General features: G+C 44.4%; 1 protein-coding gene and 3 long non-coding RNA genes across 8 annotated transcripts in view; 2 read left to right on the plus strand and 2 right to left on the minus strand.

Annotated features, from left to right (window-relative positions):
• LOC148220147 (ceramide transfer protein-like) overlaps positions 1-917 on the minus strand; it is a 159,336-nt gene extending 158,419 nt beyond the window's left edge. For 3 of the 5 annotated variants that reach the window (XM_088155722.1, XM_088155720.1, XM_088155718.1), the window contains exon 1: positions 502-915. In XM_088155722.1, coding sequence (XP_088011848.1) covers positions 502-597 — 96 coding nt within the window. In that variant the 5' untranslated portion in view covers positions 598-915. Of the gene's footprint in view, positions 1-501 lie in introns of all 5 variants that reach the window. The other 2 variants (XR_015799148.1, XM_088155721.1) reach the window with 2 other exon arrangements.
• A 1-nt stretch (position 918) lies between these two features.
• LOC148220151 (uncharacterized) lies at positions 919-23,708 on the plus strand. The gene is made up of 2 exons (XR_015799149.1): positions 919-1,129; positions 23,093-23,708. It is a non-coding gene; the product is annotated as an uncharacterized LOC148220151 (long non-coding RNA).
• On the plus strand, positions 1,270-12,829 carry LOC148220152 (uncharacterized). Its single transcript, XR_015799150.1, has 2 exons — positions 1,270-7,097; positions 11,375-12,829. It is a non-coding gene; the product is annotated as an uncharacterized LOC148220152 (long non-coding RNA).
• On the minus strand, positions 19,481-23,098 carry LOC148220153 (uncharacterized). Its single transcript, XR_015799151.1, has 2 exons — positions 22,992-23,098; positions 19,481-19,886 (listed from the first exon to the last, which is right to left on the minus strand). It is a non-coding gene; the product is annotated as an uncharacterized LOC148220153 (long non-coding RNA).
• Positions 23,709-24,412: the final 704 nt, after the last annotated feature.

Raw genomic sequence — 24,412 nt, forward strand, 5'->3', positions numbered from 1 at the left:
GGCAGCCAGCGGGCTGAAGCCGCACCCGCGACTCTTCCTCAAGAAACTGCTTCCTCATCCCCCCTCTCGAAGGTTGCGATGGGTGGGGGAAGGACAGACAGGCACTGAGCAGATGCGAGTATAAGGACGTGAGCCTCCCCCAGTCCAGAGGGCATGTGGTGGTGCCTCCGGCTGAGGGAGGGGGCGCGGGGGGTTTGTGCCGGACGCCGGAGCGGCTGCCTAGCAGGCTCCACACCATCAGGTGGCGGCTGCATCGGCCATGACGGCGCCTCCCACGCCCCCACCAGGCTTCTCCACCGGCGCCGAGGGACGCAGGAGCCTTAGCCTGATCCTCCAGAACAGCGGGGTAGGGAGGAAACAGGCAGCCGGGGTTGACAGCCCTCAGCCAGCTGCAGGATTAGGGTTAGGGCCAGCTGCAGGAGGGGGACTATAGTGCGACGCGGAAAAGGGAAGCGAGAGGCTGTCAGGCACAGGCTGTGGGGATGATGAAAGACAGCTTACCTTGCTGAGGACTCCACACAGCTCAACAGGCAGCCCGAGCTCTGTCTCGGGGTCTTCTTCGGAGCCAGAGGAATTCCAACTCTGATTGTCCGACATAGCCGAGCAGGGAAGAACCGAGCGACCCCCGCCCACAGCAGTCTCAGCTTCCTCCTGCTGAAGCGACGGGAGCAGCGGGCTCTACTTGAGTAGTACCACTCCGCACCCACAGTACTACCAGCAACCGGCCGGCGCCGACGCACGCAAACCTGGGCTTCCCCTTCACTATTGCTCCACGACCCCTACTCGCGGCAAAAAACCACAACACAGAAACGGCGAGGATACACAAGTACGCGTCTGCCTGCCACGCATTCCACCTAGAGCGTAGCAACCACCACCATCTTACGCAAGGCAAGTGCTCTGTGCCACTGTTAACTCCGCCCCTCGCCTTCCCTCCCGGGTCCCCTAACCGGGCCGCGCGGCAGCTGCCGGGAGTTGTAGTCATCTTTCTTTCAGTAGTAAGGCTGGCTACAATTGGCTCTTGGAGACGCAGTCTGCTACAGCGGCTCTCTCCCGTCGCCGGGTGGCCGCCATCTTGGTTTTGTCGTTTCGGTGGAGCTAGCGGTGGGTTTCGCCTTCGTAACTCGATGAGGTGGGGAGCTCTGTTTCCTCTGCCGCCGGACGAGGGCAGTGGTGCTTCTTAGGGCAATGTTTGCTTACTTTTTTTTTTTTTTTTTTTTTTTTGGGGGGGGGGTGAGGGAGAAAGACCCTTTCTTTACTAAGGTAAAGCGTTTCTCTGGCTCTGCTCACTTTCTAGATTGAGAGAAATAGTATTGTGAAAAACGGTATTTGTGATTTGGAATTTTTTAAAAGTTTAATAAGGGATAAAACAAGATAACTAGCGCTGGGGTGCCTTTGCCGCTTGACCAAAAAGCACACGTGTATATTCGGACAGTGTTATTTATATACTGTTATATTATTGAGGTGTATATATATATATATTTATGTGCTTCATACATTATTCAAACATTCTTGTGAGCTTTTGATGTTTTAGGAACTCTTGTTGGTTTTCTTTACGCTTTAATTTATCTGCATGACATCCTGTGAATCAAGTTGATATGTTTTATTTCTTCTTGTGTCTCCATCCTGTTGTTCTACATCCTCTGATAAGGAGTTAACAAGTTTTCTTTAAATTCTACGGGTATTCTTTAATTATCCTCTGGTGCTCTGGTTGTGTCACAGTTATCACTTGGAGAGGTCAGGAAAGTATCTCAGCACTAGGTCAGTCAGCAGATGTGGGGGAAAACATCTTAACATTTAGTGTTTTTCTAAGGCTTATTGTATAATATATATATTCATTACACTACTATTTCTATGAGCTAGGCAATGCATATTTAAACTGATAGATTATGTTATATTAATGAATAGCTAAAGAGAGTTATACATTGTACTATATATAAATATTTGTGGTCAATACTAGTATGCAAAAGCTAATACATAAATGTGAAAGCCAATCTTACATTGTAGTTTTTATCAATTTCTCTCTTTTTTTTTTTCACTGTATTTGGCTTGAGCTATAACTTCTGAACTTTTGTATTCTTGGCATATTGATACCTTCCATAGATTTTATATGCTGTTTTTAGGCTTGTATTTTTTTAAACTTTCTTTTAATATTATAGTGTTCTGTTTTCTTTTTATAGTTTCCAGTTGTGGATTAGTGGGCATTATCATTACTTGCATATTTTGAACTATATAGGTAATTAACCGGATCAGGCATGGGATTAGACATGGAAGAAAAATTAGGTTATTCTACATAGTACTACAAATTTCACTTTCTTTTATTAAGATATTTTAAATAAATTTTCTAACTATACTTTATTCATTATAGATTCTCATTTCTGGACTGGTATATGGGCTATTTTCTGGATGTTTTTAGCTATATCTAAAACGGCATCTTTATTATCATTAATTTCTAAATAACAATTAGATATGTTAATTTTTCTCCAAATCTTTCTTTTTTTCTGCTAATAAATAGTCTAGTGCTAACTGATTTTGATACACTGCAGCTCTGGTTTGCTTTTGCTGGCTAATTATTAATTTCATGGCCCCGAGTGTTTTATTGGTTATGATCTCTATGATTGTTTGGAGACTTATGATGCAATTTAGCATATAAATTGGGGTTCAGTATCTCTAACTCCCATCTCGTGCTTAAGTAGTTGGATCATATGTTTGTATTATTCGTTCAGGAGGCCACTCCACATTGCTTCATTTTTGATATCCCCTAATTTCTTTAAGTAGTTCATTCTTGGTCCTTTTTAAGGCATTATATACTGGCACTCCTAAATAATCGCCATCTTGGTTTGACAACAGGAAAAATCTTGGTTATATGATTCTTAGAGTATAGCTTCTTTTTTATAGGGGAGGAAGTTTTGGATAAGTCCTTTTTTTATATATCTAAAATAAGCCATCTGGGGCTTTTTAATACTCTTTGTTTTGGTTACTCAGGTTTTCTTAAAATTTGGATATTTTAGGGATTCTGTAATAGGGGTTTTTCCTGGGGTTATTACACAGGAAAAGTTTAATTTTTTTTTTCATATGTATAATTCTTTTTTTTTTTTTTTTTTTACCTAATATTGTGTTGGTTTTTCAGGAATCTACTATCTGAAAGTTCTATTATAAACTTTATATTTTTATAGGAGATTTGTCCTATATAGTTTGAGAATTCTTTTCCTATTGCTAGAGGCACTCCTCTCTTATTATTTCTGAACTTAATACTTATCTCTCTGGCTGGTTTTCTCCTTTTATGTTGGTTCTGTTCTATTTGAGAAGTTTAACTGGGCCCAGGTTACTACCCTTCTATGGCTACTTTTCGGACATTAAAGCTCTGCTATAAATTTAGCAGTTGGTAACATTTAGCTTTCTACTGATTCTTTCTCTTAGATCTACAAATAAGTTTTTTCTTAACTTTGGGATTTCTGTTTTATTTTCTAGTTGTTGCCTGAGCTTTGCATATAAACCTCCACGTGGAGTTGGCTCAGGAGTGGGTTGCTGTATTTGTTTTCTTTCTTTGCTTATCATTATTCGCTCTCATATTAAATTTTGCATAATTTCTCGTTCCTTTTTCCAGTCTCGGGTCTGACCCATGGAGAAACCAACCCATTTGTTTCCCTGTGGGCATCTTTGTTTTGACCTTAGAATTTTTCTAATTCTGTACATTGGGCCATTTTGTAGGCAAGTGTCTACTGGGGAGGAGTTATAACAGTGGTGGCTGAGGAAGGTATGAAAGTTAAAATAAGAACCTTGGATTTTTCTGTGGTATAGTGGTCTGTGGCATTTGTGACATGGATCATCTGGATTCCTAAGGGGGAAAAGACTAATTAGGAATAACAGGAGTCTAGTATAGCATGTACCTCTACCTTCTATGCTTAATGGGATTGCTGCCCATAGTATGTAAGTATGATCTTCTTGGTGGCCAGTATAGTGGTTAATCTGGTTTTGCCTCCTTGTTTCTTTATCACAAAATAATTTGTCACCCACTTTCTTTGTATTTTGGTTCTTTTTAGTTAGCTAGCGCTTATTAATTTAGCTTACCGAATACGGCCATACTACCTTCCCATCATATATAGTTGTTGTCAGTACTCAAAATACAGTTCTTGCTTTTCGTTTACTATAGCTTCTTACTCAGCTTCTAATAGTTTGTGAGTATCAGGGAGCATCTATTCAACTTTGCAAAAAAGTGTGAGAATTGGTACTTGCCTTCAGTTTGTGTCAGAGTTCCCTTTCTCTCAACAAACTTTGCAGCTCGCTTGTCACCTGGAGGAGTTATAATGCTAAAGTTGGCTATGATTTTTACATTGGCATTTTACTTAACTTGAGTGTTTAATTTTAGGATGTTTTAAGTAGGGTATGTGATCAGGAATAAATCTGGGAGATGTCTCAGTAGACAGAGCTAATGTTTTTTCTTTTTGTAGGTCACAGGCTAAAGTAAATATTCTAGGTTCACCTATGGACCTGGTGTTTGTTAATTTATATAACCCAGATCCCCCCAATTGGGGAGGTAATAAATTACTAACCTGGAATTTTGAAAGCCTCTGGCCTTTGGGAATACAAAAGAATCGATAAAGCCTGCAGGGAATTCCCTCCCAGTCTGGATTGATGTGTGGTTGCTCATAGTTTACTTGCTACATTGAGCTCGTGCATTTCGTCTTAGAGTAATTTTTAGTCCTCTTGTAAAAGTGATGTTTCTCTAGTTGTGAAGTTCTTTTACTGGTCCTTTTATCTTGCTAACATGAGTCTATCTTCACTCTGTGGTTTGTATAGTTGATTTAGTGGTCAACAATACCTGAAAAGGACCTTCCCATAGGGGGGTTAAAAGTTGGTCTTTCTATGATTTAACTAATACCTAGTCTCTAGGATTGACTTTCTGGATTTATAAATCTAGGGTAGCAGTTTGAGGGATTTTCCCCTTTTCCTGCAGTTCTTCTAGAGCTTGTGCTATAGACAGGACGTATTTCTTGACACTATCCTCCCCTTCTTCATAAGTGGCAATGCTATATGGCGAAATCAGGAAAGGTAAACTAAACGTTATTTTATAGGGTGAAACCCCTAAGGCCGATCTGGTCTGTGTTCGGATCCTCAACAAGGCTAGGGGTAGACACTTGACTCATGACATTTGGGTTTTAATTCTTAGTTTAGTTAAAGTTCTGTTGGGAGTTTGATTTATTCTTTTAACTTGCCCTGAACTTTGTAGATGTCAGGGAGTGTGTAATTCCCATTTTATACTTAGAGCTTGAACCATTTGCTATAGTATTTTTGATGTGAAGTGGGTTCCTTGGTTTGAATCCATGTTATTTATTATCTTATACTGGGGAATTATTAGTTTTAATAGTTTTGTATACTACATTGGTAGTAGCTTTAGCTACTGGTACTGCCTCTACCCAATGGGTTAAATGATCTACTATTACTAGTAAACATTTCTACCATTGCACTTGGGGGAGTTTAGTAAAATTTACTTGGATACTTTGAAAAGGCCATAAGGCTCTCCTCGGCATCTTTCTTATGACCTTTCTGTTTATTTTCTGATATACTACACACTTTGCAGTTATTTGCTTAGCTATTTTAAAAATTCCCATGCAACTTTAATTTCTCAGGAACTGATAACTTAGTGCTTGGGTACTCTAATGAGTCATATTGTGCATGCTTTCTAGTATTTTTCTTGCTAGTGGTTTATTTAATACCTGCTTCCTATTAGATAATATTCACTTCCCTTTATTGTCTTTGCTCTTATTTCTAGGAATTTTTTTTTTTTTACTGAACATTGGTATATTTTGATTTTTTTTCTGTGGAGGTTAGAACTATCATTATATTTTATTCCCTAGACTCAGCTGCATTTTTGGCCTCTAAGTCTGCTAAGTTGTTTCCCTGTATTTCTAAAGTGTTTCCTTTCCGGTGTCCTCTAATGTGCATGACCGCAAATTCTTTTGGCAATTGTAAGGCTTCTAATACTTCTGAGATAAGCCTTTCTTGGACTAGTCCTTTCCCTTTTGAATTTAGTAGTCTTCTTTCTTCTTAAATTTTCTTGAAAGTATGCACTACTTGGAAGGCATATTTAGAATCAGTATATACGGTCTTTCTTTTTAGTGCTAATACTTTAAGGACTTGTTTTAAAGTGTATAACTCATACACCTGGGCTGACTAGCTGGAAGATAATTTTTTTTTTTTACAGTTATTATTTTTTTATTTACTATAGTATATCTTGACATCTGTTTCCCCTGAACTACTCTTGAGGACCCATGAATGTATAATTGTTCCTCCCACCCCCCTAAAGCGGTTGGCTGGTCAAATCTTCTTTCACTGTAGTTTAATAATTTATGATTTCTAAGCAGTCATGTACTAGTTCTTCCACTGATTCTCTGTATAGAAACTGAGCAGGATTGGGGTGTTTATCTGTGACTAATCCTAAATTATTTTTATATATTAGAATTGCTTTATATTTCAACCCTTGAGAGTCAGTGAGCTACTTTTCAGCTTTTTGATTTAAAATATTTCTAACTGCATGTGGGGTATGCACTTTTAATCTTCTTCTAAAAGTTAATTTTCTGCTTTCCTTTATTAGTAAAGCAGTGGCAGGTATTGCCTGAATACAGGTGGGCCACCCCCTACTACCAGGGTCTAATAATTTTGACAGGTATGCTACAGGGTTTTTGGAGCCCCCCCATTCTTGGGCTAAAACTTTATGGGTTACCCCATTTTTTTTACATTTACACACAGGTAAAAAGGTTTATTTAAAGCAGGGAGACTTAGAGAAGGGCTACTAATCAATTTTTGTTTTAAACTTTTGAATCTTTGTTCATCTTCACATAATTTTATCTTTTTGGCTGAGGGAGTGTGGCAAGATAAGTTGAAAGGATAGTGCAGGATAGTATAGAAGGCAATCTCTCCTGACAAATTACAGCTGTACTGATTACCAAGGAGTGGAAACATCTGTGTCTGCCCAATCAGTTTGGGGGATAGAAAAGAGTGGGTTAGCTAGCCACCAGTTATAGGCAGTTGCAGTTGGAGCATGAGACTGAGAGTCTGCTGGAGTAAGAGAAGGAGATTGCTGCCTATGCTCCAAGGAGGTAAGGGACATGTGGTCGTGCAAGGGGCAGATATGGCGAGAAAGTGTTATGTGAGGGACAGTCAGGGTTAGGCAGCTGGAAAAGGGACAGCTTGGGTTTAGCTAGTCATGCAGAGTGAAAGAAAGAGTCAGTGCTCTATGGAGCTGCCTATAAGAAAAGGAATCAGTACAGTGTGAAGCTGCCTATAAGAAAAGGAGTCAGAGTTACCTGAGAGAGGTCTATAAGAGAAGGATTGAGAGTTGCTTGGAAGAAGTTCGTTAAGAGAAGAAGGAATGTAGAGATTGCTACTAAAGGACTGGTGGTGATACCAGCTGTGTCCGTCTTGACGTATTAACTGCAACAAGGGAGTGAGGTTATTTTGGTAATTCTTTCAGGATTTAATCACTGGCTCCCTTGACTTATAATATACCCCAAGTACTTAGCTTCATTTTCTACAAATTGAAGCTTTTCTTTTGATACTTGAAGCCTTTGACCTCCTAAGAAATTTAGTAATGATATGGTAAATTCTTAGACTTTTTTCTCATCCTCCCCTGAAAGAAGTAAATTATCAACATATCGAATAAGTTTTACTTCTGGTATAATAGGGAAGAGTTGTAATGCTTCTTCTAAGGCTTGTTTAAGTAAGTTAGGGGATTTTGTAAATCTTTGGGGTAGTTTTGTTCACCTAAGCTGTTGCTTTCTCTTGGTATCAGGATCTTCCTATTCAAAAGCAAATATATCTCTGCTTTCCTCTGCTAGGGGGTAGGCCCAAAAGGTATCTTTGAGGTCTATGACACTGAACTATCAATGTTATAGAGGAATTTTACTTAATAGTGTGTAGGGATTAGGTACCACTGGATATTGGTCTATCGTTCTTTTGTTCACTTCTCTCAGGTTTTGGACTAGTCTGTATGTAATATTTGATTTTCTCACCGGTAAGATGGGAGTATTGTGGGGAGACATGCACTGTTCTAAAGTTCCATCCTGTAGTGGTTTTGGCTTGCCAATTTGAGATTTCCCGGCCAATACACCAATCTATGTCGAGGGTCTAGCACTGGCCAAATTGCCAGTGCACCCACTAGAATTATTTACTCATTTCCTGCTGTGTGAGGTAGGTTAAGAGGAAGGCAAAACAAAAAGGGTACAAAGAAAAACTTTATTACTAGAAACTATAAGAAAGAATAATAAGAATCAGAATAAAACTTTCAGTACACTTCTCCCCCTACAACTTCTTCTCTTTTACACTGATAATGTACAGAAACGAATCAGTCAATTTACTTGGGAGAGGAGACTTCTCTCTTCAATCTATGGAGATTTCTCTACAAGAAACAGTTTTCTCATGGCCTGGATGTCACAGTGAATCAGCTGCCTGGGAGAATGGAAATCTGATCACTGTGTAAAAATCCCTTCCTCGACTAACAGTCTTCCCACAATCATTATTGAGGACCGTATCAAGTTATGGGATTTAAGGATTATAACAATTGAAACAAAAGCTCTCTTCATCTTTGAAAACAGAGGTCTTTCTTCTTCTCTTCCCTGGGGGCAGCAGGGGTCTTCTTCTCTCTTTATTCAAATCTATTGGATCACAGCCATTTCAACATCTGCTTACTTTAGCACAAATGCCTCTGCTCATCTCTACAGTTACAACATTCATCCACCCCATAATGCTTCTCTGTGTTATAGGGAAACAAGAGTTTCTTCTCCATAGCTTAAAAAAGAGAAATTTCAGTCCAAGAGTGAGGCATCTCCATCAATCCCTTCTGTCTGGGACCTGACTTCTTCCTTTTGTCTAACCTCGATGTTTTCATGCTGTTTCTGTGTGTATCTTCATTTTGGTCCTTTTTCACTCATGAGAGAGAACAAAGTGTCTGCAAATCTCATTCTGGCCAGTGAGAGTTAATACCTTGCCTGGGCCTGCAGATGGTCATGTGATCTGTTCCAGGCCACAGCCAGGATTTTTCAGTAGCCATGTGGGGCTGGACTAGGATCTTAGCAGGGACCCAGCCAGAAATGGTAGTGTGTTGCTTGGCTGCATTCCATTTGGAGGGGGAAACCCGCCTCAGTCCCCCCCCGTGGCTGCAGGGCGGCGGTGGACAGGCCCAGCTCAGCCCCCTCCAGGCTGGAGTGGAGCGGTGGGGCGACCCCTGTCCGGAGCTGCTCTCCTGGGGTGTTAGCAGCAGCAACATTTCTGCCACGCTGGGGGGGAAGGGGGAAGCAACCAAGATCTCAGCGGCTGATGGGCCTCCCCCTGCCTAGCAATCATTGGGGCCCAGCCCTGCCGGGACGGGACCCCCTTCACCCGACACTGCCGTATGGAGGGGCCAGGCCAGGCTGTTACCTGTACTGAGGCCAGAAGGGAAAGAGCTTTCCTGGGGTTTGTTCATTTTAAAATGTGAATTTCACAGAGGTATGTCCAGCTCTTTCAGTGGTTTAACCAGTTGTCCGTTCTCAGAATCAATCACTGATTGGTTTTTGTCAGACATAGAGGAAGCCTAGCTGTTCCTCTCAGAAAAAAATCACTTCCATGGGTTGTCTTTACTGCCAAACCAGCACACACCCTTTTTTAATACTTGAATTATGTTTTTTAACCCTTTTCTCCCTTTTAAAGAGAGTGGGTATTGCCATACTAGAATTGGGCAATTTTGGTTGTTTATTTTAATTAGTATAGGAGTTATGTTTAACTTGCTCTTATTTCTAGGCTTGGCCCAGACCACTTCTTAAATTTGCTTTTCATCTTCTTCCTTTAACTGGAGGAGTTTGACTATCATTTTGTCCCCTTCTGGAAGCACCCCCAATGCCTAACTGCACTCGTAAATCCCTCTCCAACAATTTTCATCTTGCCCCTGGTATAAATAAAATGTCTCTGATCCCTCTTTTGTTTGTTCCTTTAAATATCGCATGTTTTATAACTGGTGCTTTAAATCCTTCCTCTTTTGCCTCTACTACTTGAATTGTATTCTGGCTTTTCTCGCATCCTGTTGGAATTTTACAGACACAAGTCCTCTCTGCCCTGGTATCTACTAAAAATTAAAATTCCTCTTCCTGGGGACCTACTTTTAGAGTTATCAAGGGCTCCTGCTGATATTTGGACCCCAGGAGATAGAGCCCCTGACCCGTCTATTTCCTAAGCCTCACTAAACACTTTCAGATCCCTTTCCCTCTGTGGGCAGTTCCGCCTTTTATGTCCAACTTCCTTGCAATAGTGACAGATTGGGCCCTGAGTATTTCATTCCCCTTTTTCCTTTTTAGAGCGTCTTCCCCAGGGAGCTCTGTTCCCCTTAGACTCTTCTTGGTCCCCTTTGTTTTGGCCTGACTGGGGCCTCACTTCCTTAAAGGAGTGGATTTTTGCACGGTGGTTTGCTTCAGTAATAGCTGCTGCCATTACTTTAGGTTTTGCCTTTGCTTTCTCCTTGTCCCTCCGTACATATACCTTTTGGGCTTCTTTTAACAGGTGTGCTGGTTACACCTGGAGGAGGGCAGAATCACAGAGGTTTTTCTCCATGAGAACTTCCTCTGTGAGTTGATGGGACCAATTAGAGGCTGGTTTCGTTATTGACAGCCTGAGAAACTAATTGGAAAAAGTTAATTTGCTCCATGAAAACACATTTTGAAGGAGTAAACTCGGGAAAAAAGCTTTCTTTCTCTTCTGGCAGCAGTGCAGGTAACAGGGCCCAGGCCTAGCTCCACTGCAGGCCTGTGGACCTGGCAGGGGGCCAGGGCTGGGCCCCCCTGTCTGGGGAGCTGGCATGTCCTGGCAGGGAGGAGGGGTGGCCATCAACAGTGGGTGCTTCAGCTGAGACCTAGGGAGGCTAATTGAGGTCTCAGATTTTCTCCCTCTTCCCCTTTTCTAGCGCAGCTGCTGCCATTTTTAGCTTGGGCCAGCCCCTTTTAGCGAGGACAGAGTGTTCTGAGATCCTGGCACAGCTCCAGCATTGGCCACAGCCTTGTATTTCCAGTGTGAGATTTTAACTCTTTTAATGCTCAGATAAGACTTGCAGACTTTCAATCCTCCCATGGATTAGAGGGAAAAAGAATAGAAGAGCTAAGTTTCTTTAGATGGAAGGAGAATGAGAAGATGCTATGAAAGTTAACTGAAAATCCTTTTGTAAGTTGTAGGGATGAACTAATATTGCACTGAATATTCCTATAAACCATGGAGAAAGACATGGGGGGGGGGGGGGTTTGAAGTGTTTGGTTTGATAAATTGTTGACCAAAAGCACCTGTGTTGAGAATCTCTATTTCTGGAGTTGAAGCATAAACAAAGAGAGAGATGAAGAAAATTTTTGTTTTGGAACAGATCATTCTCAAAAGTAATACCCCATGAGTTTAACATGGCCCATAAGCACAGCTTTGGGAAAGCTGTGAAGATGGGAGGAGCTTCACGACTTGCAAGTTTTCCCAGGTGGATGTGACTCATAAAAGTGAAGCCACCGAAGAACTGGGTTTTTTCCCCTCCTTGTGGAAAAGTTCCTATGGCCTGACAAGAGGAAATTTCTCTTTCTGAAGTGCACTGAAAAGGACGATATATTTGGGAACTGACTGAAGTAGTTTTTTGTATGTTTGTTTTGTTGTTAAGAAATTTGGGAGAGGGGAGGAGGAAGTGGTCTGAAGATCTTATTATGAATTGTTTTTTTCTCTTTCTTTGTGTAGTTAATAAGGTTTTTTTATACCCTTTTTAAGTTTTAGGCCTGCCTTGCTTTTGCTCCTGGTTCTGTCTCACAACAAAAAAGGAGTACATTTAATTTGACAAATCAAAACTATAACATTATTAGTGCGTTAACTGGAAAATTAATATTAAACCAAGACAAAAGGCTATTCAACCCTCTGTCTTGCCAATCCTCTAATTTTTCCAGCTTTTTCTTTATATCTGGCCAAGCATGAGTGATGAAGGTCACTGAACAGTTGTCCAGACTCTGTATCAGTATCCATCCCCAAGTACTGTCTCATATTTCTTTTTAATCTTTCCAGCTATTCAGTTGGAGTCTCCTCCTTTTTTTGTTGTTCAGTAAATGCCTTGTGTGCATCTTGATTGCAGGGGGCAGCTTTCCTTATTCCCCTGATAATTAATGCTCTATACTGTTCTATGTTTTGCCTGCCCCTGGGGTTATTGTGGTCCCATATCGGGTGCTGTAGGGGCATCTTTTCCTCCCCAGGCGGTCTGTTTACGTGTTCCTTCTCCTATATCTGAATTTTTGTCCTAGGGTGATGTTACAGTGTTTGTATCTCCAATGGTGTGTTCTGATTATGTTTGGTATTATGTCCTGTGCTTCCAGGACTGACTCTGAAAGTGAAGCTTTGTTTTGTCTTGTTATCAGCCGGCTCACCTCCCCCATGGTCTATGTTTAGGAGAGGTTTTAGCTCGGCTTGCTTGCCTGCTTGCTCGCTTCTGGGTCTTTTTCTTTCCTTCGCTTTGCCCTTGCTTTTTGCTCATTAGTTAGTTCAGCTAGGCAGTCCAACTTTTCCCTGGACTGTTTTCTTTTCCACCCCGTCCCCTCCCTCTCCTGGATACCATCTGAACCTGTTCTGGACGGGGACCTGGGAAACCCCAAGAAACACCAGGAGTCTGCATTCTGTCACCTGCAGCAGTCATGCCCCAGCGCCAGAGACTGATAACTGAGCGACCACTCGCCGGAGAGACTGAACTTGTCATCCCTTCAGAACGGTGAAAGAGTTTTTTTGTCAGCTGGTGTTGTTTTTTTTTCCCTGTGCTGGGGAGTGTCTTGCTTGTTAAATAAACAGGTTTTTTCTCCCACTCTTCTCTGAGGAAATTCTTCCCGAACCCGGTGGTGGGGGGGGGAGGAGTCGTGGGGTTTGCTGTCTGGGGGCTCCTTCTGGAGGTTTTCCCCCAAATTTGCCCAAATCCAGGACATTGTGTTATCTGTCTTTGTTCAAATGTAAACAAAAGGTTGAGTATAGATTGCATTTCATCCCATATATAAATGTTGGGCTCTAAAAACTGTTCTACTTGTTCTGCTAATTTAATAGGATCTTCTAGTAGACCTTTTAATTCTTTCTTGAATGCCCTCACTTTAGAGGAATTAAGTGGGACAGTTATAAACTTAATCCCCTTCGTGCCTCTCCCAATGGGACCTCCCAGAGGGGGTACAGTGATACTTCTTGGTCCTCACTTTTCAATTCTTCTTGCTGGGCCATTCTTCCCCTGATATTCTGACAGGGTCCGTTAGAATGTGGTGGGGGTGCATTGGGTGCTGGCGGATATGGGGGTGGTAGGCAATCGAGGAGGTCCCAGTTTTTCTTTTTTTCTAATTTAAATGCCTTCACTGCCCTCAAATAAGTTCCCCCAGCAAGCGACGTAATCCTTTTCCTCCTGACAGCTTCGTTGGCATTTATATAAATATTTAAAGGTTGTGTCTTGGTTTGAAACACAGGTATTTTGCTAAGGAAAGGCGAGAATCCCTTTCCTGAGATTCAGAGTGCAACCCCCTCCCTTCTAATTATTATAGTTTTGAATCAGAGGCTTTCAGGCAGAAGATATGGGGATAGGAATACCAGTTCTTTACTGACATCTAACAAGGCAAAATAGCAGAAACAACAACAGCTATAAAAATTGACAACAGAACTGTATAGCTCAGTTCCAGTCCCTTGTTTGGCCACAGGCCCTCTCTCTCTGCCCTCAGTTACCGGTGCTGTGGGCAGGGCACGTCCCGCACAGTTGAAGAGGGCTGGAGTCATGGAGGCAGCGGCCCAGGTGTGAGAGGGATGGAGGAGCGACTCCCCCCTCATGGTGTCAGTCGTGGTGCTCGGCAGAGTATCCAGAGGTAGTAGGATGAAGTGGGAGAGAAGCAGAGTGCTGTTTGACGGCAGGGAACGTGGCTCTCGGCACTGGGATGGCAGGGAAGATGCTAGATCAGAGCACGGGCCGTCCTCTCACTCCACGAGCCAAGCGAGAGAGCAAGAGCCCTCCCCCGACCCCTGTCCCACCTTTCCTTTTCTGGTGTCCCCCTATCCCCCACCCCCCTGCGAGAGAAAACTATTGCTGCTAAGGTGTAGCCACAAATACTTAGCATAACAATGGGAAAAATTCCACAGAAAGAAAAGGGAACAATTCAACCTTCAACATTATCCACCCCTCAATTTTTCCCATACTAATATGCTATATCAAATTAAAACTGTTACATTATATACATACATGGAATTACAGATATAGGCACAGTATCTTGGGTATTTCATCCTAAAACAAGGTCTCCTTGGGGTATGCATCAGGTCTCTCCATCCTTTTGCATCACCCACCAGGTGCAACCTGGTCCCTGAGCGAATACTACTCCCCGGATGGGATTGTCTTTGCTGGAGGCAGGATTCACCCAAACAGTTTTTCCTAGTATACCTCTCATGTGTACCACTGGAGCCTTTTCTCTTCTAATATTCCGAAGGCCTCAGATTGGGCAGGGCCTGCTCGGTTAGTGGAACCTCAGGTGTTCACTAACCATGTGGCCTTTGGTAGATTAATCTCCCAGTTCTTCAAAGTTCCCCCACCCAGTGCCTTCAAGGTGGTTTTAAGCAGGCCATTGCACTGTTCAACTTTCCCTGCAGCTGGTGCATGGTAGGGGATATGGTACACCCACTCAATGCTGTGTTCTCTAGCCCAGGTGTGTATAAGGCTGTTCTTGAAATGAGTCCCATTGTCTGACTCAATTCTCTCAGGGGTACCATGCCTCCAAAGAACTTGTTTTTCTAGGCCCAAGATGGTGTTCCGAGCAGTGGCGTGAGGCACAGGGTAGGTCTCTAACCATCCAGTGGTGGCTTCCACCATGGTCAGTACATAGCACTTGCCCTGGCGGGTTGAGGCAGTGTGATGTAATCAATCTGGCAGGCCTCCCCATACTTATATTTGGACCATTGTCCCCCATACCAGAGGGGCTTCACCCGCTTGGCCTGCTTGATTGCGGCACACGTCTCACAGTCATGGATAACTTGAGAAATACTGTCCATGGTTAGATCCACCCCTCGGTCTTGTGCCCAATTATAGGTGGCGTCTCTACTCTGGTGGCCTGAGGCATCATGGGCCCATCGAGCCAGGAACAACTCTCCCTTGTGTTGCCGATCTAAACCTATCTTTGACTCCTCTATCTGTGCCGCCTGATCTACCTGCTCATTGTGTCGGTGTTCCTCATTAGCCCGACTCGTGGGGACATGGGCATCTACGTGACGGACTTTCACAGGCAGCTTCTCTACCCGGGTGGCAATGTCTTTCCACTCATCAGCAGCCCAGATTGGTTTTCCCCTATGTTGCCAGTTGGCTTTTTTCCACCTTTCCTGCCAACCCCACAGAGCATTGGCTACCATCTATGAATCAGTGTAAAGGTAGAGTTTTGGCCACTTCTCTCTTTGAGCAATGTCCAGGGCCAGCTGAACAGCTTTGAGTTCAGCAAGTTGACTCGATCCACCTTCTCCTTCGGTAGCTTGTGCAACCTGTCGTGTGGGGTTCCATACAGCTGCTTTCTACTTCTGGTTCATCCCCACGATGCAGCAGGAACCATCAGTGAAAAGAGCATGTTTCATTTGCTGGCAGTTGGTTATATGGTGGGGTTTCTTCGGCCTGGGTCACTTGTTCCTGTTCCTCTTCGTCTGCAAGACCAAAGTCTTCCCCTTCTGGCCAGTTGGTAATTATCTCCAAAATCCCAGGGCGATTCGGGTTTCCAATATGACTTTGTTTTGTGATGAGGGCAATCCACTTGCTCCATGTGGCATGGTGGGTTGAGGGAACCTTTCCTTTAAACATCCACCCCAGCACTGGCAGTCGGGGTGCCAGGAGGAGTTGTGTTTACGTGCCAATCACGTCTGAGGCAGCTTGAAACCCTTCATAGGCAGCCAAGATCTCCTTTTCCGTTGGAGTATAGTTGTCCTCCAACCCTCTGTAACTTCGACTCCAGAATCCCAGTGGTCAGCCTCGCGTCTCACCAGGCACCTTTTGCCAAAGGCTCCAGGACAGACCATGGTTCCTGGCTGTAGAGTAGAGCACATTCTTCACATCAGGTCCCGTCCTGACTGGGCAAAGGCTACTGCATGAGCGATCTCCTGCTTGATCTGGGCAAAGGCTTGCTGCTGCTCAGGGCCCCAGTGGAAATGGTTCTTCTTGTGGGTGACCAGGTAAAGAGAGCTCACAATCTGGCTGTACTTGGCACTGTGCATCCTCTAAAACCTATGGTACCTAGGAAAGCTTGTGTTTCCTTCTTGCTGGTTGGTGGAGATGGTGCAGTAATCTTATTGATGACCTCACTGGGAATCTGGCGCCGTCCATCTTGCCACTTTACTCCCAGGAACTGGATCTCTTGGGCAGGCCCTTTGACTTTGCTCTTGATAATGGCAAAGCCAGCTCCCAGCAGAATTTGAATGATCTTTTCTCCTTTCTGAAATACCTCCATTGCTGTGTCCCCCCACACAATGATGTCATCAATGTACTGCAGATGTTCTGGAGCTCCACCCTTCTTCAGTGTAGCCTGGATCAGTCCATGACAGATGGTGGGACTGTGTTTCCACCCCCGAGGCAATTGGTTCCATGTGTACTGCACACCCCTCCATGTGAAAGCAAACTGAGGCCCGCACTCTACTGCCAGAGGAATGAAGAAAAATGCATTGGCGATGTCAATGGTGGCATACCGCTTGGCTGCCTTGGACTCCAGCTCATACTGCAGTTCCAGCATCTCTGGTACAGCAGCGCTCAGCAGTGGCGTCACTTCATTCAATGCATGATAGTCCACAGTTAATCTCCATTCTCCTTCAGATTTACGCACAGGCCAGATGGGGCTGTTGAAGGGTGAGTGGGTTTTGCTGACCACCCCTTGGTTCTCCAGCTCACGCATCATCTTGTGGATGGGGATCACGGCATATCGTTTCATCCAGTACTGCCGGCGGTGCACTGTTGAGGTAGCAATTGGCACCTGTTGCTCTTTCACCCTGAGGAGTCCCACTGCAGATGGGTTTTCTGATAGCCCAGGCAGGGTCTTCAACTGCTTAATGCCCTCTGCTGCCACAGCAGCTATTCCAAAAGCCCACCTGAGTCCCTTTGGGTCTTTGTAATAGCCACTCCTGAGGAAGTCTATGCCTAGAATACTTGGTGCCTCTGGGCCAGTCACAATTGGATGTTTCTGCCACTCTTTCCCAGTCAGGCTCACCTCAGCCTCCAGCAAAGTCAATTCCTGAGATCCCCCTGTAACCCCGGCAATTGAAACAGGTTCTTCCCTGACATGTCCCGATGGTATTAATGTACGCTGTGAAACAGTATCAACCAATGCACTGTGTTCCTGTGGCTCTGATGTGCCAGAGCATCGGATCCACACCGTCCAAAAGATCCAGTTTTCCCGTGCCTCTCCCTGGCTAGAGGCAGGGCCCCTCTAGCCCTGGTTATTATTTCTCTCCTGGGCATACATACTGGAGGTTCCTTCAAGGGGATCTGACAGATCATCCTCCCTTCTGTAATACCCTGCACCTTGGTCATAGGAGGCTGAGGCTGCCTTCTCTTTAGTGGAGCTCCTTTCCTTAGTGTTTTCTTCCCTGAGTTGGTGCACCCATGCTGCCAGGACAGAAGTGGGTTTCCCATCCCACCTTCTCATGTCTTCCCCATGGTCACGCAGAAAGAACCACAGGTCAGCTCATGGAGTGTACCCTCTCTCCCTAGCTGGGGGTGTTGGGCTCTACTTTTGGGGTCCTTGACTCGCACTGGTGCTGCACTGATCTTCCTCACCTCTTCCCTTATCTCCTTAAACTCCTCTTTGAGTTCCTTAACCACAGTAGAGATATGAGCCTGCACTGGGCCAGTTATCATACTTTCAGAATTTCTGAGCCTGTTGGCAACAGAACCCAATGTCACTTGGTTGGTATCAGCATTAATCATTGCAATAAAGGGGGTATATTGAGATGGGCCCAGGTTTGCCAGATTCCACAACCTCTGCCCTGTGCACCTGACCTTGTCAGGGTCATTGTCATGCTGTCCATCCCTCCCAAAGAGCACCTCCAGCACTGCCACTTCTCTCAGCTGTTGGATCCCTTCCTCAAGGGTATTCCAATGCATTCTATGGTGGTGCTCCTGCATTCTTTCCCTGTGGACAAATCTCTCTTTCACACTCATTAAAAGTCGCTCCCAGAGGGAAAGGAGACTTGGCTCCCTTACAAATACCTGGTCCACACCTGAGTCCTGGGTCAAGGATCCCAAATTCCTTGCCCCTCAGTACCATCCAGTTGCACACCTGTACCCATAAGGTCCCAGACCCGCAGTAACCAGGTTGTAAAAGCCTCATGGCCCCATCATACAGTGTCTTTTCGAGGTTCCGGAGACTCTGATATGATAGGGACTCACTGATGATCTCAAGTTCTGGCTCCCTTGCTGGTTGTGAGGGGCCCCCTTCCTGACCATTATTATCTAGGTGCCTTGTTTTCATCTTAGACTTCCTAGTTTCCACAGGGGCAACTGTTGCTGGCTGTGAGTGCCCTTGCAGTTCAGCTGGAACCTGGACAGATATAACATCTGTGGGATCCACTGCTGCACCATCAGAGTCTCCCACTTTAAGGCAGGGGGAGGGTTTCTCACCAGCTGGGGAGAGGTACTCCTTCATCATATGGCTCATCTCACGTATCTCCTTCACTAGAACCCCCACCCACTCAGGGTGGTTCTTTTCTGAGGTGGGCTGTGGGGCAGGGTCAAACTCTGGGGTAACATCCCTAGTCTCTGGAACAGGATCAGGCTCTGGCATAACATCACTAATCCCTGGGGTAGGTATCAGGGTTGTTATCCAAGTCAATCTCCCCTTATCTCTGAATGTTAGATAGAACAGCTTTAACAGGAATATCAGCAGCACTAGCCCCAGTATAATGTCATTAGCATTTAGAGCAGATTTGAACCCCTTGAAGACTGGTGGGGTGAACTTCAAAAACCGTGTGATGGGTTGGGAGAAAATTTCAATTGCTGTCACTTCTTCACAGTAAGTACCATTATTGAAGTAGCCCCAGAAACACACACTTTAGAGTGCGGTAGCTCTGAATCCATGTGGCCATCTTCCAGAGAAAATTTTAAAATCTATGAATTCCTCAACTGATCAACCCACAAAATGAACTGGATAATAGCCACAGTAACCTTGGTTATGAGACTCATGTTTAAAAAAGGGCTTGCAAATGGAAGAGATATAGCAGTGACTACATGGAGGCCAATCCAGGGTAAGTTGGTGTCACCTACCCCAACCTTGGGTAACTCAAGAACTGTTATTCCCTTTTCTACCCCTCTCTCAATTCCCTCAGGCAATGCACCACGTTCTGGGTGCCAAAATCTATCTCGGTTTGAAAGACAGGTATTTGGCTAAGGAAAGGCGGGCATCCCTTTCCTGAGATGCAGAGTGCAACCCCCTCCCTTCTAATTATTATAGTTTTGAATCAGAGGCTTTCAGGCAGAAGATATGGGGATAGGAATACCAGTTCTTTACTGACATCTAACAAGGCAAAACAGCAGAAACAACAACAGCTATAAAAATTGACAACAAAACAGAACTGTATAGCTCAGTTCCAGTCCCTTGTTTGGCCACAGGCCCTCTCTCTCTGCCCTCAGTTACCGGTGCTGTGGGCACGGCAGGTCCCGCACAGTCGAAGAGGGCTGGAGTGATGGCGGCAGTGGCCCAGGTGTGAGAGGGATGGAGGAGCGACTCCCCCTTCACAGTGTCAGTCGTGGTGCTCGGCAGAGTATCCGGAGGTGGTAGGATGAAGTGGGAGAGGAGCAGAGCGGTGTTCGATGGCAGGGAACGTGGCTCTCGGCGCTGGTATGCCGGGGGTGATATTAGCTCGGAGCGCGGGCCGTCCTCCTCTTTCTCCATGAGCCAAGCGAGAGAGTGAGAGCCTGCCCCCGACCCCTGTCCCACCTTTTCCTTTTCTGGTGTCCCCCTATCCCCCACCCCCCTGCGAGAGAAAACTATTGCTGCTAAGGTGTAGCCACAAATACTTAGCATAACAATGGGGAAAATTCCACAGAAAGAAAATGGAACAATTCAACCCCCAACAGCTTGGCACTTTTTTTTTTATTAAAGTACCCTATAGAGGCCAGTATAAGTGGTCTGATCTTATCTCTTATTTAGTCCATGTTATCATACAGTAGTCTATCCTTTTAATCTTATTTTTATCTTTTGTGTAGGGGTTCTTTTCTCACTGTGACAAATTTATACTTGGGGACTATTGGGAAGGATATCTATCTGGCTTCCCTTTCCTCTGGGGACTTTCTCTCTTGTTGCTTTGTGTCCTATTTTACCAGTTTTATCCGACTACTTCTTGCACAGTGCTTTTTTTTCTTTTTCTTTAGTTTCTATGTGAATCCACCGATACACTCTTTACAAATAATTTCCCAATTCCCCTCAGATACAATCTAAATTCTAGCAACTAAATACTGTCTTCTACACACTACTTTAATTATTTCTGCTTGTCGTGACTCAGCCTCTGTTTTCTCCTAGCTGTTCTTATTTTTGGGTTGTTTTCTTCCTCATGTCCCACAGAAATGAAGAAATGTACTGCCTAATATTTGGCTCTTACTTCTGATTGCTAGCACCCCTGACACCAAGCACTTCTGAGGGTAGCAGTGCGATACCCCCTCTTATGACAGTTTTTACATTTACACAAAACCTAAGGCTTACAGCTAGGTCTACAACTTAAGTATAATATTTTACTCATAAAGACAACACAGTTTTTATTATAAACAACAAACACTTTGCTCTTTTCTGGCTGCCCCAGTCGCCCGAGAACAGAACCGTTGATCTGAACTCCTCACTTGCTTTGTCCTAATAGCACATCTCATTCATTCTGCCGTTACAGTTGTCAAGTCACACAAAACGAAATAAAGGACATATACTTTTGCTGCACACACATTTATACAACAATAATAAAGACCCTGGTTGTTGATTCAGGTACTGATGTCCCTTTATAAATATTTATTAATTTACACAATGACTTATCTCCCTGAAATAGCCGTGAACCCCTCTTAGATTCCCTTAAACATAATTTTTTTTATTGCCACCTGCATACTTCTAGAATTCTAACTATATAGTAACACATAAACGAACTTCAGAGGTCCTGCTACAAGAGTTTCACTTTGCCCTGTTATTAAGCAGACTTAATCATTTTCTCAGATCTCTTAGGTAATGTTTCTCTATTTAGCAGCTAAACACCCTAGATCAGCCCAACCATTCATGCCTCAGGGGTATATTGGAGTTTCAGGTTCTCAGAATCTCACCTTTATGCAGACCATGCATCCACCTTTTTAACTGTTCTATCCCTCAATATAACCAAGATTCTTGTGACTGCAGTACTACCTTGGAATTAGGCTTCCTGCAGTCATAATTACAGGCAATTTCTCTCCTCTTTGTTTTCTTACTTCCCCGTTTTAACCCTAAAGTAACTAAGCCTCCCCTTATTCCGGGCCGTCACTCAGCCTCTAGGATTTGCTTCATCCCTTCACTGATTTTTTCCCTTGTGGGAAGACGAAAATGCGGTTAGAAGGACTCTTCACTCATTTTGTAGATCGGGGATTGTCCCGTATATGTCTCATGCACATACATGTATGCGCCCGGATTTTCGTGACCCCCCTCTTTTCATGATATACACACCCTGTGGAGGGAGCAGAAAACACAGAAGAAAGTTTCCCTGCATCCTCAGAACAAGCTCCCTGGAAAACCATGGCTTAGAGATAAGAAATGGCTTGTGAAATGATGAATACAAAAGGAATTTAGCTTTCCCCCCTTGGAAGACCCTCTTATCTATCTTCAGTATTAGTGGTTCATTTTCTTTTAGTGTCCATAGGCCAGGTTTGAATGCAAAATCCCTCAGGGATTGGTTAGAAAGTAGAATTCCCTTGGTAATTGGTGCAAATTGTAAAACCCTTGAAAGATATAAAAACTCCTGTAAAACAATAGCCGTTGGTATATGCTAGATAGGATGCCTTCATAGAATAAACTATGGATTTGTGCCTTTCTGCATATGCTGGTCTCTTTTACCCGCTTGTTTTCGTTTTGAGTTGCCAATTTAAATAAACTTATTTTTCCTGTTGTGAGACGGAACTGGGAGCAAAAGAGCAAGGCAGGCCTAAACCTTGAGAGAGTATAAAAGAAAAATTTATTAACTATGCAAATAAAGAGAATTTTGCATCCGCCTGGGAACGCTCCTCCCAACTCCTCAGCTGTCCCAAAGTTGTAGATGTGGGCCATGTTTGTCTTATGGGGTATTACTTTTAAGAATGAAATGTCCGACAGCAAGGGTTCTCTCTGTCTCCTTTCTCTCTGCTCAGGCTTCATCTTCAGAAAACCAAAATCCCCTTCTTTTCTCAGGGCAGAAATTCTCAACACAGGTGCTCTTTGGTCAAATCATCTATTAAATGGAACATTTCCATCCCCCCATGTCTTTTTCCATGGTTTATAGGAATATTCAGTACATCAGTTCATCCCTACAATTTTAGAAAAGATTTTCAGCCATTTCAGCATCTTCTCATTCTCCTTCCATCTAAAAAACTTAGCTCTTACGTCACTGACTTCAGAAATCTTCTTATTTCCTTTCATATTCAAAGGAAAGGCTGGAGGCTTTGCAAATCTTATCTGAGCACTAAAGAGTTAAAGTTTAACACAACTACAAAAGTTGGGCCAGGCTCAGGCCGCACTAGGGGCGGCAGCTGAGGTGTTAATCAGCCTTTCTGGGGCTGGGCTGCAGCCCCACACTGCTCATGGCCACCCGGGCAGGCCCGGCCCGTCGGACAGCAGCAGGAACCGGCCCCCCCCCCTACGCCAGAGCCACAGGCCTGTGGAGGAAGAAGCTGTGAAGGTCTTATTACAGAACTTTTTCTTCCCCTGGCCATCGGGTCCCCTCGTTTGCAAACGGGGCCTAAGCGGCCTTCCGAGCCTCCCCCCCCACATGGGGGGGGAAGCTCGGGTTGATGTTACCTGCTCAGCCGCCGGAAAGACAAAGAGACTCAGTTCTGGATTACCTCCTTCAAAATGTGTGTTCACGGAGCGAACTAACTTTCTCTAATTGGCTGTTGCAGGTGTCCCAACCCCCACAGAGGAAATTCCCTTAAAGAGAACCTCTCTCTGAGTTTCTTCTTCCCAAGTCAACCTATCACACCGCTGATCTGAGAGCTCACCGCGAGCCAAAATTCTATCTGGGCAAGGCTCGGGAATTTGCTCCATCACTGAGGGCTGCAAAAGCAGTCTCAGGGATCCCAAAGGGACCTCGAAACCCCCACCAGTGACAAGTGGCGCCCGGACGAAAGTGGACTCTGCCCACTCTTTGCGAACAGCATCAAAAAATTTATTGCATCCGTCTTCGAGCGTCACACAAATTCGACAGTTAAGTCTCTGTTCTAAAAGACTTAACTCCTCTGAATTGACTTCAACAACCCTGGGACACCTCCCCGCTCGGGGCTGAAGTTGACCAGCACCTGATGAGCAGCCTTTAACGACCCGTCGAAGATAAGCTTTGTGACTATAAGCAGCTTTTCTTCCCCTAGGGTCTCGTTTTCGTTTTTTTTTTCTTTTGTTTTCTCTTTTTCTGCTCGTTAGGCTTGGGGTCGCTATGGGGAATCTCTTTTCTAAAATTGTCCTCTCCCATAGCGAAAGAGATCTTTATAATATAATAAAACAAACTTTATCCTCTGACAATTTGTCTTTCTCAAAACACTCTTGTTCTAAAACAGTCCTGAAAAGATTTATAAAATGGATTTCCACTCACTTTTCAAACTTTAATAACCAAACTATCCTTTTGGATTCTTTCTGGGACACTGTTGGCACGAAAATTTATGAATGCCAAGCAAATGCTGATTTTTCTGTGACTTCTTTCATTCCTTTTTCAACATATCATGAGAGCAAGATGAAAACTCCAAGAAAATACTGTCCCTGCCCTCTCTCCACTTTCTTCCCCCCTTATCCCCTCCGACAATACCCAAATCCCCCCCCACCCCCCCTCCTCCAAAATCCCGTTTCCAATGACTCAGCCCCTGTCTCCCCTGTTTCATCCCCCCCCCATCCCTTACAGCGGTGCCACAAGCCACACTCCTGCCCCCCCTCTTCACTCCCTAGCCCTATAAGTCCTGTTTCCATAGAAACCGACATTCCTACCCACTCACAAGGTCACACACACACAGCCACCTCTCCAGCTTTTCTCCCCACTCCACCCCTAAACCAATACCCGCCTTCCCAAACCCCACATCCAGTCCCGAACACCCCCCATCCTCCTCAAACCTCAGACCCCCTCATTCCCAACCCCATAACGCAGCTGCAACCCAGCACAGGCACCCCCCATCCCACACAAACTTACCTCCCTGCAGCTGCCTCCCTGCCCCCCCCCACAGCGCATCCCCCACAGC

This window comes from Sturnus vulgaris, chromosome W (genome assembly GCF_052056855.1).
Source record: "Sturnus vulgaris isolate bStuVul1 chromosome W, bStuVul1.hap1, whole genome shotgun sequence".
Lineage (NCBI taxonomy): Eukaryota > Metazoa > Chordata > Aves > Passeriformes > Sturnidae > Sturnus > Sturnus vulgaris.